At 49.7% G+C, this 12,365-nt stretch overlaps 1 protein-coding gene across 4 annotated transcripts in view; it reads left to right on the plus strand.

The window, feature by feature from the left end:
* The first annotated feature begins 1,011 nt into the window (after positions 1-1,011).
* BCL11B (BCL11 transcription factor B) overlaps positions 1,012-12,365 on the plus strand; it is an 89,663-nt gene continuing 78,309 nt past the window's right edge. For all 4 annotated transcript variants that reach the window (XM_088539669.1, XM_088539671.1, XM_088539670.1 and 1 more), the window contains exon 1: positions 1,012-1,962. In XM_088539669.1, coding sequence (XP_088395795.1) covers positions 1,905-1,962 — 58 coding nt within the window. In that variant the 5' untranslated portion in view covers positions 1,012-1,904. The remainder of the gene's footprint in view (positions 1,963-12,365) is intronic.

The raw sequence follows: 12,365 nt of genomic DNA on the forward strand, positions 1-12,365 counted from the left end.
AGTAAATGACACGACTGCAGAGCCGCTCCGTGCCCCGGGTGCAGGCTGCGTTTCTTGGGTTTCTCTCCCATCTGCTTTCACACACCCCCAACTCTCCCCCTCCCCAGTTCCCTCGCCCTGTCCAGAGCTGGTGCTGAAAAGCGCCATGCACGAAACTATTTGTTTGCCTGGAAAGAGAGAGAAAAAAAATCCAATGAGATGGGGCTGGGAAAAAAAGAGGGGGAAAAAGTTGGTTTCCAAGAAGCTCCCAAGTTAGAAGCACACGCAGCTGGGAGCATCTACCTGCGTGTGAAATGGGCGGAAAAGTGCGCGGAGATTCCCCGCGAGCCCTGCGGCTCCCGTCTCGTGGCTGAGACTGATTCCTCCCAGGCACATCCACCCCCACGGCCAGGCGTTTTAACGGGGAGAGGGAAGAAGGTCGGAGGGGGCTGCATGTGTCTCGCAACGGCCACACTTTTATTAGGGAGAGAGGAGTGGGGACGGAAAGAGACATCCCAACCCAAAACAATTCGTTCTGTTGTAAAACTGTTCGAAAGCAGCAAAGCGGGGGAGTGGAGCCGCCAAAGAGCCGAAAGCTCCGAGCAGCCCGGGCGCACCGGGCTCTCCCGCGAGGCCGGAACCGCGGCCGGAGCCGAGGTCCGGGTCGGGGCCGGAGTCGGAGCCGGGGTCCGAGCCGGAGCCAGGACTGGAGCCGGGCTCCCCGGGGGGACCCCGGCCCTGGCTCCGGCTCGGGGGAAGTTTCTCCGTGCGAGAGGATGCGGATTTATCCCCCCCCCGCACCTCCCCCCCTTTCCTCCTAGCACTCCGCGTAGCCGAGAGCCAGCGCCGCACAAAGCCCGGAGCTGCTCCCGATCCGTGCATGTGCTTTAGTTTGTGTGAGTGTGTGTGAGTGCGAGTGGTGTTTCTTGTTCTCTTGCAGGGTACAATGTTAAAAAGCCACCGCTAGTCGCCCCCAGTGCTCCTACTCTCTGGGTCTTTTTGTCTCTAGTGCAGATTAAACGTCACGTCCGCACTTGAACTTGAATTTTATCCCATTGTACAGAGGCAGCCCCAGCCATAGAGAGACAGAGCGCTCCCAGAGAACCAGGACTCCGCCATCTTCACATTGCAATATATAATAGTAATAGCCAGCACCAGCCCAGCTGCACTGGGGGCTTCCTTCCCTCCAGTCCCGGTGCCAGGCGAGGGGGGAAGAGTGCAAAGTGGTGCAGGAGCACTGGCAACCCAAAAGCACCAGGGCAGAGCAGTGCCACTTGGACTGGGAAAGAGGAGACACAGTTTTGGCTACCCCTTTTCAATATATATATATACATCTACCCAGCAAGGGTCAATCTCCGAAAAACATTTTTTTTGGCATTTTTTTTTCTGTGTGGGCAATCCCAATTCTAGTACTTTTTTGATATTCCTGCTTCTTTTTTGATTTTTTTTTTAATTTTTATTTTTACCCTCCTGGTGGAAAAGCGCACTTGCCAATTCGCCAAGCACTCTGGAAAGAGGGAAAGAGAAAAGTGTCACTGGCGGTGCATATCCTGCTAAGTTCAAGAAGAGATCTGGAAGTCCAAGTGGCAGCAGCAGTGGAGAAAAGACAGAGTCTGAAAGAGAAAAAGCAGAGCGAGAAAGCTTCCTCCTGATGATGATGATGATGATGATTTTTAATTGAGAGGGGATCCCAGCTAGTGCACCACAACAGCAACAGAAAGGAGGCTTTTTTTTCCTTTTTCTTTTTTTTTCTTTTTCTTTTTTTTTTCCTTTTTTTTTCTTTTTTTTTTTTTTTTTGAAAGAAGAAGCCGATAAAGAAGAAGAAGAAAGGGGGGAAAAAAGAGGAGGATCGCCCCCCCGCCCCGCGACACATCTCCCCAAACCAGTGCAGCTCTCCAGGCGATGCCAGTGTAAATGCCAGGGCAATGTCCCGTCGCAAGCAGGGAAACCCGCAGCACTTGTCACAAAGAGAGATTATCACACGTAAGTTTGAACTTGGAACCAAACCGAGCCGAAAGCAAGGAGCAAAATTAGGGAAGGGGAGGAAGCGTCGGGGGGGGGGGGGAAGAGGGGGGATCCAGGAGAAACCAAAGCTGGTAAATGACTTGCGAGAGAGGGAGAGGAGCCGGGAATTAAAGAGGGGAGGGGGGCGTGCGGCTCGGGGGGATGGGCTGGGGGTGGAGGGGGGGAGAAGCCCGAAGTTTGCGGTGAATTTCAGCGGTGCGCAGGGGAGGTGAGGCGGGCGGCGCGGGGCAGCGCGCGGAGGGGCGCGGAGCGGCCGCGGGGCCCGGGCGGGCCGGGCCGAACCGGGCTGAACGGGGCGCGCTGCAGCCCCCGGCCCCGCTCGCCGCTCCGCAAAGTTGTCCCGGCTCCGTGACAGCGGTGGCGGGGGGAGGTTGCTGGGAAGCACATGGAGGCGGCCGGGGGCGCAGACCCAGGTGCACCGGCCCGGGCTGCGCGGGGAGGAGGAGGATGGCGGTGGTGGGAGAAGGACGAGGTGGGACGGGGCGCGCGGGGCTGCGCAGCGGGCGCCGGCGGCGGCTCCGGGGCGGGAGCGGGGGCTGCACTTTGCAACGGCGCTCCCGTGGTCAAGTGAAAATATCCCCCCCACCAAAAAAAAAAAAAAAAAAAAGAAGAAAGAAAAAGCGGAGGGAGGGAAGGAGGGAACCCCCCAGCTCCAGCATCCCCCCTCCTCCCCGCTGCCCACCCCAAACCTCGGCAGAGGGGCGAGCGCCGGCGCTCGTGCCGGGCGCGGGGTGCGGGAGCCCCCCAAAACCCTCCGCATGGGCCCGAGGCGGGGGTGGGTGTTGGAGCCGCCGGAGCCGCGGCCGGGCCCCCCGGGCAAGTTGCGGTGCGGCGGGCGGGGGGCGCGCGCGGCGCCGGGCCGGGCTCAGCGTCCGCCGCGGCCCACCCGAATATTTATGTTCCCATTTTAAAGAATTTAAATAAATAAATAAAATATCTCCCCCCGGCTTCTCTGCCCTCCCCTGAAAGCCAAGAATAGGAGCCATCTGCCAGGAGCATTTGGTGCTTGCGAGCTCCCCTCTTTCTTTGTTACCGGTGATAAATTTCTGTTTGTAAGATTTCCTTGGGAATCGATATATATATATGTATATTTTCCACCTTCTGTGATTTGTTTTTTCTTTTCGTAGTGGAGGGTTGTGGGGGAACGTTTTGGCTCCCTAAATTTCAATTTCTTTCGCTCTTTCGCTCTGTCTTTTCTCTCTTTTTTTTTCTCTGCTCCTTTTTTAACCCATTCCTCCTCCTCCCCCTGCCCCCCCCCCCAGCCCATCAGCTGGTGGAGCACAAATGAAGATGCATCTGGTATTCAGCTCTCTTTGGGGGGGGGGGGGAGTGTTTTTAATTCATTGTTATTTTGGAGCCAGATTTGCATCACCATAAAAGGTGGACCCCCCCCCCCCCCACTCCTCCCCTTCATTAACTACATTTTGTTTTTAACCATCCGGTTTGGGGTTTGGAAGATGCGTTTCCCTTTTTGTTAGTGGCTTTAGATGGCTTTATTTTTTAAAATATTATTCCTTCTTAATTATATATATATATATATATGTATATATATAAAATAAGAATCAACAGCCCGAACCCTCTGAATCGCTCTGTGCAATTTCTCCCACTTCTTTCCCGTCTCAGCTGTGAGGAGATGCGGGGTGTCGAAAGGGGGTGTGCGGAAAACCTGGTTTGTTGCGCACGTCTGAATATGTTTAGAGGGGGGAAACATTTCTCTTCTTGCTGTTGTTGCTGTTGAGGGGGAGCGTGTGTAGGGGGGGAGAAGTGGGGAGGAGAAGAGAAGCCAGGTAGGTTTCCTCTTCCAATTTGATCTCGTTTTCCGATCTCTTTGCTTGGGAGTCAATAAGGAGGCAGGCGAGCATGGAGAGGTGCCGAGGAGCCGCGTGTGCAGGGGGTTTAGCTGGGCAGGGATGGAGCGCGGGGCGCAGCTTCCTCCCCTCCCCGCTCATGCCTATCCGCCTCTCCATCCCGAGGAAGCTCGGCGAGGAAATTGGGCTGCACACTGAGCAGGGGCAGCAAAAGAAGGAGGTACCCCTGGGAGGAGGGCGGGAGATGCAGGGGGGCCGCGGCTGGTTGCCCAGGTTGGGGCTGGGGGCGCAGGAGGAGCAGGCGTCGACGCAGGGCCCCGCTGTGGGCGGCCGGCATGGGGGGTTGCAGTGCTCAGGAAGGTGCAATTCGTGGTGATGGGGGGGCAATAATTGAAATAAAAAGCAGCCCAGGGAGGCTGCGGGGTAGTTTGAGTTTGCAAAGTAGCATTGCAAGGGAATAGGAAGCCAAAACACTTGCAACAAAATAAACCCAATCCCAAGCCAAGCCTCCAAAGCCGGGTTGAATTGATAGCGTTTTGTGAAATCTTGCATTTTTGTCATGTTTAGGTTTGGCTTTTTTTTCTTCTTTTTTTCATCCTCTCCCTTTTTGGCATCTGTCAGGAGAGCTGCATTTCAGAATGGATTGCAGGTCTGTGCCAGGCAAGGAAAGAGATAGGGAGAGGGAGATGGGAAGAGAAAAAGAAAGGTTTTCTGACACTGCTTAGCTGGAGTTTATTAGGTTTCATGCTCTTGGTGTTCAGAGAAACGTTTAGATCTGGAGTGTAAGACAAACAAACACACAAAGCAGAGAAACTGCAATATAGCTGTGCTCCAGAGTTGCCGGGTCTCATTAGCACAGTGGTCTTTTAAGAACTGCAAAACTGAGTGGCCTGTTTGTCCTTGCCAGGCTCCCCTGGCTGCCCTGTAATGGATGCATGTGCAGCACAAAAAGGGGGAAGACATGGAGAGAAAAGAGCAGCTCTGGACCTTTCTTTGGGGCTGGTGGACAGAACAAACTTGGTGGCTGTGCTCACTTAAATGGGTGCACAAAGCAAAAAGCGCGATGAGGGGGAAAAGAGGAGGCTGTGCTGGAGAGCTACTCTGTGCAAAGAAACCTTATTTTGGTTTGATTCAAACTGCTGATTTTCCAGACTAAAATCGTTTACTTTTTTTTTTCTTTTCCTTTTTTTTTATATAACTTAAGAAATCTATTTTCAAACTAGTCCTGCATTTCACATCTGAAGGAAATGTGAAAGGCGAGAGCAAGTGAAGAGCTCATAGCAGCTCTGCAGAAGGCGGCAAAGCAGGAACATTCTCTAGAGCAGCAGCAAAGACTGGGAGGGAAAGGATGGTGAAATCCTGTGACTCCAGAGAGAGCGCCAGGTTTCCCAGGGGAGACTCTTCTCTCTCTGGTCAACAGGTTCTCTAGAAGGAGTAATAATTTCCATTATCAGTTTTTATTTGCACATTAAAAATAATAATAATAAAAGAAACAGTAACATTTTTTGCATGTCAAAGTTTCTGCAAATTGCTTCAAAGAACTTCACTTAAAATGTATTTAGCTTTAGTACAATTAAAGCACCTTTTCCTACGGAAAAGAAAAACTAATCAACTCTTACACAAAAAGGAATGCAAGCTGACTAAAAATTTAGAGAGGATATTACTTTGGAGATGGCTTCTTTTTCTTTTCGTAATACCTGCATAGTTGTGCACAGAAGCCTAACATGTTTTTAACTGACATTACATGCGTTGGTTTTAAATAGGTCAGGAGAAAAAAAAAAGGGTTGTGTTCTGGTGATTTTCAGGTTGCCTTTTATTTGAATATATTTGTATTGGACTCATAGGATAAAAAAATACTGTCATATTTTTGTTGTTTCCTGGTCTTTTAAAATATATATTTTAAAAATTGATGCAGAGGAACTAGATTGTGGATCTGGATTGTGCAGCCTCTTTTAGTTAATCTGCTCAGTGTCTTGCAGCAGGTGAGGAAGCCTTTTGCCTTTTTCTCGCTGGTCGGCAGATGCGGAGCATATTTTGCCAGGCTTATTTAAATATTGAGAAATAAAAGTCTTAGAGATTTTACAACCTGGCTGTGCTCGATCAGGACGGCTGGAGCCCTCGTCTTGTGAGAAACGCGTGTTTCTCTGCTGAACAAAGGGTCATCCGGTGCCATATTTGACAATAATTATGACTTAGAGGATGAGGAAATAGTACAAATTATTGATATCAGTTACCGACTTGAGTTGACACCTCTTCTGCTCGCTCTTCGCAGAGCCGAGCTTGCAGCCTGAGAAGCCTTTTGGGCTCAAAATGCCTCGCAGGGCAAGATTTTTATTTATTTCTCCCGCACGCTGCCCTATCTCGACTGCTTCGCGCTCGCTATTGTTTGTTGATATAAAATACTTTCCAAAATAAACTTTGCTGGCTTTTTAGGTGCCTCGCAAGCCCCGGCTGCAACTGGCGGCAAGTGGCGACTAGGGGGAGCTCATAGCCTGTCTCATGCACGCACTGGAAATACCCTAGGAAATAATAGCTATATCTGAGGCAGTTTACGCTGCTGTAAAATGTTTTCAGTGTAAAGTTGTAGTATTGATTTTCATGCGAAGATCTATATAGCGCTAGCTGAGAGAGGGGCGGCAAGCGAGACGCATCTATTTTTAGCTAAATCATGGCTGATTAATCGACTCCAGCAGACAGGAGTTTTTAATTAAAAATTAGTTTTTAACAACACCTTTTATTGTCGGCGTGTCAATGTTTAGATTCTTGGTTTGCCGTTGCCGGCAAGCGATGGGGGTAGCGATACCTGTACGTCAGGCTGTTGCTGTGCGTGGCGGGGAGACCATCTACAGGCACTTGCGGGTCTCCAGCAGACACAAAAACCCAGAGCCAGGGCGCTGGACTTCTAGAAGAAAGTGTTGCAGCAACAAAGCACACGCAGGCAGACAGGATTTGCCGAGTTTACATGTCAGGAAGCTGCCTGTGCCCTGCCGAGGGGAGCCCATGCAGGATGGTTTGCCGCCTGCGATCCCCAGGTCCTTGTAACAAAAGCCGCACCGTTCTGGTGAATGGAAATAAGTATTTTTAAGAAATAAGCACAAGATCACACCCGTTACGCCGAAGTTGCTGTTGAGCTCGCAGGCTGCTCCCCAGGGCCGTGGGTGCTGCTCTGTGCTTCAGGCCGCTCGTGCGCCGTGGATGGACTTTCGTGGGACGCCTCCTTGCCCAAACCTATAATTTTGTGGCCGACACATAGCACGCTTTGATCCCTGCGTGTCAGGGGAGAATGTTTACTTTGCCCAGGCTGAGAAATTCATCGAGTTAGGGGGTTGTTAGCATGGTAAGAGCGTATTCTGCTTTTTAGGGCACAATCTGTGGACGGAGGCTATCCCGTGACAGGAAAGCATGCTTCATTCTAACCTGAAAGAGAAATAAATTAGGTCAGACAAAAGACCAGGGCTGTCATCAACTGTACAGAAACCCTTCACTCTTGAGTAGAAAGGGCCAGCAATTTATCTGATGATTTCTCTACTTCATTTAATGTTTGAACGGAGCTAGTTGGGGGCACATAGGCAGCAGGCAGCTCCTTGGGCAGACCTGTGAGATGGAGAGCTCAGCGTCTCCTCCACCACTCGCCTCCTCCAGCCGCAGGGAAAACCTTCCCTTTCCCCCTCCCGAAACCTCAAACTTTTCCCGACTACAGCCCTGTTTCCCTTCCCTGACCAATAACTTTTGCTAAGAGGATCCGCAGTGTCCGTGTCCCCCTGACCACTCTGCGTGCACATCCACATGCGCTCCCCTTCCTACTGCTCCCTCCTCTGCCTCCCACTCGACCCACTCGCCGAAAAAGCTGGAAGAGTCTCCCCGGGAGACCCCCGGCATGGAAACGGCTCTGTGCTTCCCTGCCAGGGCTTTCCCTCCTGTCACGGCCCTGCCGTGGTGCCATCCGGGCCACTCCGTGCTCCGGCCTCGGCTCGCTGGCCCATCGGATCTCATCTTTGGAAGCCTCAAGAAAGAGTGCTGGGAAAAATAAATAGCGGCTGTTTCTGCCCGCTTTAAAGTTAGTGATAACTGTAAAAGCACCCAGTAAAGTATCAGCGTTGGGATGTAGATAGCTTTATATATATGTATCTTTTTAATGACGGAAGAGAAAGACATCAATAAGAGCACGCGCTGATAAATGTGTGATTCATTCAGCTGCTTTTACTACAGCACCTTCCTCTTTTGTGTTTATTTACTTTCCTAAAATGTATCTCTGCAGCCTGCACACCGTTCCCTGCACCCACGGCTGCAGCCTCAGAGGCACTTGTGCGCTCAGCATCCGAACAGCAGCTCCGTTTGCTCCCTCCCCAAAAGCTGTTGCCTGCTCGGTGCCATAGACCCTTGTCGAGCTTTAAATAGCAGCTTTTTTTCTAATTTTTTCCCCTCTCAAAGAATATATAAAAAATGCCTAAAGCAGGCTATTCGAAAACAAATTAAAGCAGAGGGACACACTTCATGCGTTGCGGGCACGCGCCGGCAGAAGGGGGTTAGAAGAATATCATCATTTTACTGGCAAAAGTGACACCAGATCGGGGATTTGATTAATGGTGCAGCATTCACAGGGACTTAGTTCTGTATTTTTGACATATGCAAGTCTTTTGTGTAGTTGCCTCAGTGCAAGAAATTCTGTTCTTTTTCTGTTCTTTTTTTTTTTTTTTTTCTGGAGCAGCTGATAATTTGTGTCTGTGCTGGATATGCCCAAGTTACTTTCCAAAGACTAAGCACTAGACAGCGCAGTATAAAAAAGGAATCCAAAGTTAAGGGAGAGGGGAAAAAAAAACACTGGTTTACTTAACTTTTTTATGACCCCTTTTACTAAGCCACTGGAATAAGCCATAAATTTGCTGAATGTTACAATGAATATGCTTCAGTGAAAGTTAAAAAATGGCTCAAGAAAACTGTATATGAGCAACAGTGCTTTATACACAACCGAGAAACACAGCCTCTTCTGAGACATATTTAAAAAGAGAACAGAGTTGCCGTGTGTTTAATATGTGTTCAAACCTAATTGCTTAATTTTGATCCTGCCTTTTAAATCCAGCGGCAGGAATCTGTGATTCACATATTCTTTTCTGAGCCAGTTAAAAGACTGTACCAAAATACCGCTCCTTCGCCCTTTGTGGTCCCCAGTGCTTTTTTCTCTCCTTGCTTGTCATTTAGTTTTAAATAAAACAAATCTATTCACTTGGGAACAAAGAATGCTTTTATATCGCATCATCACATCGCATTTTATCTGGGAAGATTTACAGCTCCTGCAGTCTTTAGGAGAGCCTGTGCATTTTACGCTCTCAAAAGCAGTAAATATTTTTTTACGAACGCGGAGTTTACTTAAGCGGAGACACGTCACTCCCTTCCGAAACGCCGCTGCTGAAGCAGTGCCTGACAAATGTTTGGGATTCAGGGGGTTTCTTGGATTTTCTTGGCTTTTGTTCTGTTTGGGCTCTGCCTTGGTACTGCGCTGTTCCCCTTCCCTTCTCCCTGCATCTGTGGTGCGCTTCCCCTTGTTTTTCCGCCGGCTGCGGTGGAGTTTGCTGCATCTCGGGCGCGTGCAGGGGCTCAAGCTGCTTCCCTGGTGGCTCGGGACACTTCTGCAGCGCGGCCTTTGCCGGCGGCGTTTGCCAGCGCGATGCAGCCGTAGGGGCCGTTTCCCGCGCGCTCCGGCCGGCTGCAGGGACGCAGGGACGCAGGGACGCGGGGCGCCCGTTGCAGCCCCGCTGCAGCCAGGTGCGCGGCAGAGCCCGTCCCCGCGGGGCCGGAGCGGCGCTGGCCGTGGCGCGACGGGGCTCGCGGCGCCGGCAGCCCGTTGCCCGCGCTCGGCCGCGCCGCCTTTGTGCTTGGCGCCTGGGTCACTTCACAAGTGACGCGGAGCTGCTGGCCACGCTCGGCTCTCCGAGCCCGTCGCCGTCCTCTCTCCTCCAGTAAGCACAGCCTCGGACACTTTCTTTTTCTTTTTTTTTTTTTTTTTTTGCAGTTGTTTTTTAGTTTCTCCAGCTCGGAAAAACTAAAAATTGATAGCAAATAAGCAGTGCCTCTTAATGCACCATGTGGTGCCGGTGCAACGTGTGGATGCGAACTAAGCTCTGCACCTTGCAGCTGCACGAAAGGCTCTGGGAACAGGTTATCGATAAACTTAGACAGCGAAGAGCTGCATCGCCTGCACTCAGAAGTGTTAGTCTTTGTGCAGCTCGGATCCTGACACCGATCTCTTTGATAACCCAGCCAGAGAGTGTGTGATCGGAGCTATTTCCGTTAAGCATGTTGATGTTACAGTAAATGTGACATGTGGGTGTTGATGGAAGGGACATCATTTTCGAGCCTGCTTTGGGCAACACCCTGAAGAGCAAGTCCCTTATTTGTGCTCCCCGGTGAAGCAGGCTGAGCTGCACCACGGGGTGGATTTGCTTTCAAGGTAGCAGGGATTTGCGCGCCGAGGATGCCGCATTTGTCACGGTGCCGCATGTGCGCCAGGGACGAGCCGGGGCGAGGGACCCCAACTGCAGGAGCGGCGTGCGGGGACACAGCGCTTTGGCCGAGGACCAGACCTTTCCCTCTTGCCCCTCTCCTTGCCTCCCTCCCATACCGTGTGCGAGGGAAAAGAGGAAAGGACATAGGCTGCAGACTTCTCCTTCTACCTTTGGTTCTGCAGCACAATAATAATACAAGGAAAGAAAATTCCACTGCCTGCACCCGGCCTCCACCACAGCACATGGACAAGTGCCTAGGGGTTGGTCTTGGAGGCCTCCAGAACAATTTTTAATAGCACCCTCTTTTCCCACTATTAATGAGTAGGGTTTTGAGGTGCTTGACAGGCAGAAAGTACTTAGCGTGCGCATTTCTTCTCATATAGGGTGTAAGGGTGTTGTACGCATGGGGCACGAGTGCTGAAACCCTGTCACTGTGCATGGGTTTGTGCATGGGTCACCGTGCATGGGCCGTGTCTTTATGGAGTCAAGAAAACTGTCCTCCCTGTTCTGGCATGGTGAGCAGAGCACGTAGAGCTTCTCAGTGCAAGGCAGGTTGTTTTGCTGGTCCAGCTGCACGAGTTTTGTGAAGCCACTGAGTGACACTGGTGCCATCAGTGTCCCCCGTGCTAAGCCCATCCCCATCTCTCCGCGTGCTCCTGGCGTGTTCCGAGACCTCCCTGGGTGTAGGAAGGTGCTGGACACACCTTAGCGCACCTAGAAGAGCCGAGCCATGGCATCGGTGCGGGCTGGAAATAGCTTGTTTGCATTTTTTTTTTCCTTTTCCCACATACGGGAGATGGGAGGTTTTCCAGCATCCTTTTTTTTTTTTGGGGGGGGGGGGGGGAGACTTGATTTTTCGTTCTCAAAATAAATCACAAATAAATAAATAAATACGGATGAGGAAACACCCTCCTCCCCCTAAACCCAGCTACCAACAAAAAGAAATAAAACCACAGAGTTAAATTCAAATAATGTGAAGCGACTCATTTTAAACCCACAGACACAAGTGGAGTCAGAACTTTACATTGAGACTGGCCTAAGTTGCCCCATTGGCATTAAAGGACTCCTGAAACAGCATAACATCTTGGCTGTTGTATTAACCAGGCATGACCCGATGTGTTATGGGCTGGACTTCCAGGCTTTTTTTTCTCTTTTCCTTTGTGGGTTTTAAACCTGTCCTGTAATGGTATTTGAATGTAGGTTTTTAATGGCTTAATTGAGTTGTCAATAGGAGGCCTTTCCTTTTTTTATTCTGGCTAAAAAAATGCAAATTGACATGGATAAAATGCATTTGAAGATCCATTCAGTATTTTGTTTTTTATTCTTTTATGTCTGTTTCAAACCTCCTGAATGAGGAAAAGTAATATAGCTTTTGCATTGTGGGGTATAGGACTGGTCTCATGCCTGATGATTTATTAAGCTAAAATCAGAAATAGAGCCGAGGAAAAAGTCTTTGATACTTTGAAACCCAATTACTACCGATCACAAGGGCTCCATGTACCAAGAAAACGAAAAACTGATTTTCGGTAATGCAAAGACTGCCAAAATATGAAAGAATACCAGATGTTATTTTAAAAAAGTGCCACTGTAGAGTCCTTGGAAAGGGAGAGTGAGAGAGTGTAAGTGAATAGGCATATGTGGATTTAACTAATATTCAAATGAACTGTAGAACTGAAAGAAAGAATTCTCAACAGTTTAGCTGTTAAAGCCTCCTTCATCTTTCCACAGACGCATGGTCAGGACCCTTATCAAATGAAGCAGTTTTGCTATGTTTTCCAAAAGGCACAATTTAAATCACAGGGAAAGGGAAAAATAAAAGAAAAAACCCTCCTCACATCAAAAAGATAATAAAGTTGAGATCCGTGCTTTTCTTTTTATTTGTTATATATATATGCCAAAATTCAGGCTTTGTAATTTGAGAGACGTACTTTAATCTGAAAGCTTTACAGGAATGCTACGTGAAACTAGTAACAAGCATTTCCCTCCTCTGCCACTTTTATTTCGTATGACCCTTGGTTCAGTTCCTATTTTCATGTTGTCTTTTCCAGCT

This window comes from Tinamus guttatus, unplaced genomic scaffold, assembly GCF_059628265.1.
Source record: "Tinamus guttatus ecotype Peru unplaced genomic scaffold, ASM5962826v1 Tinamus_guttatus_pri_ptg000048l, whole genome shotgun sequence".
In the NCBI taxonomy this organism is placed as follows: Eukaryota; Metazoa; Chordata; class Aves; order Tinamiformes; family Tinamidae; genus Tinamus; species Tinamus guttatus.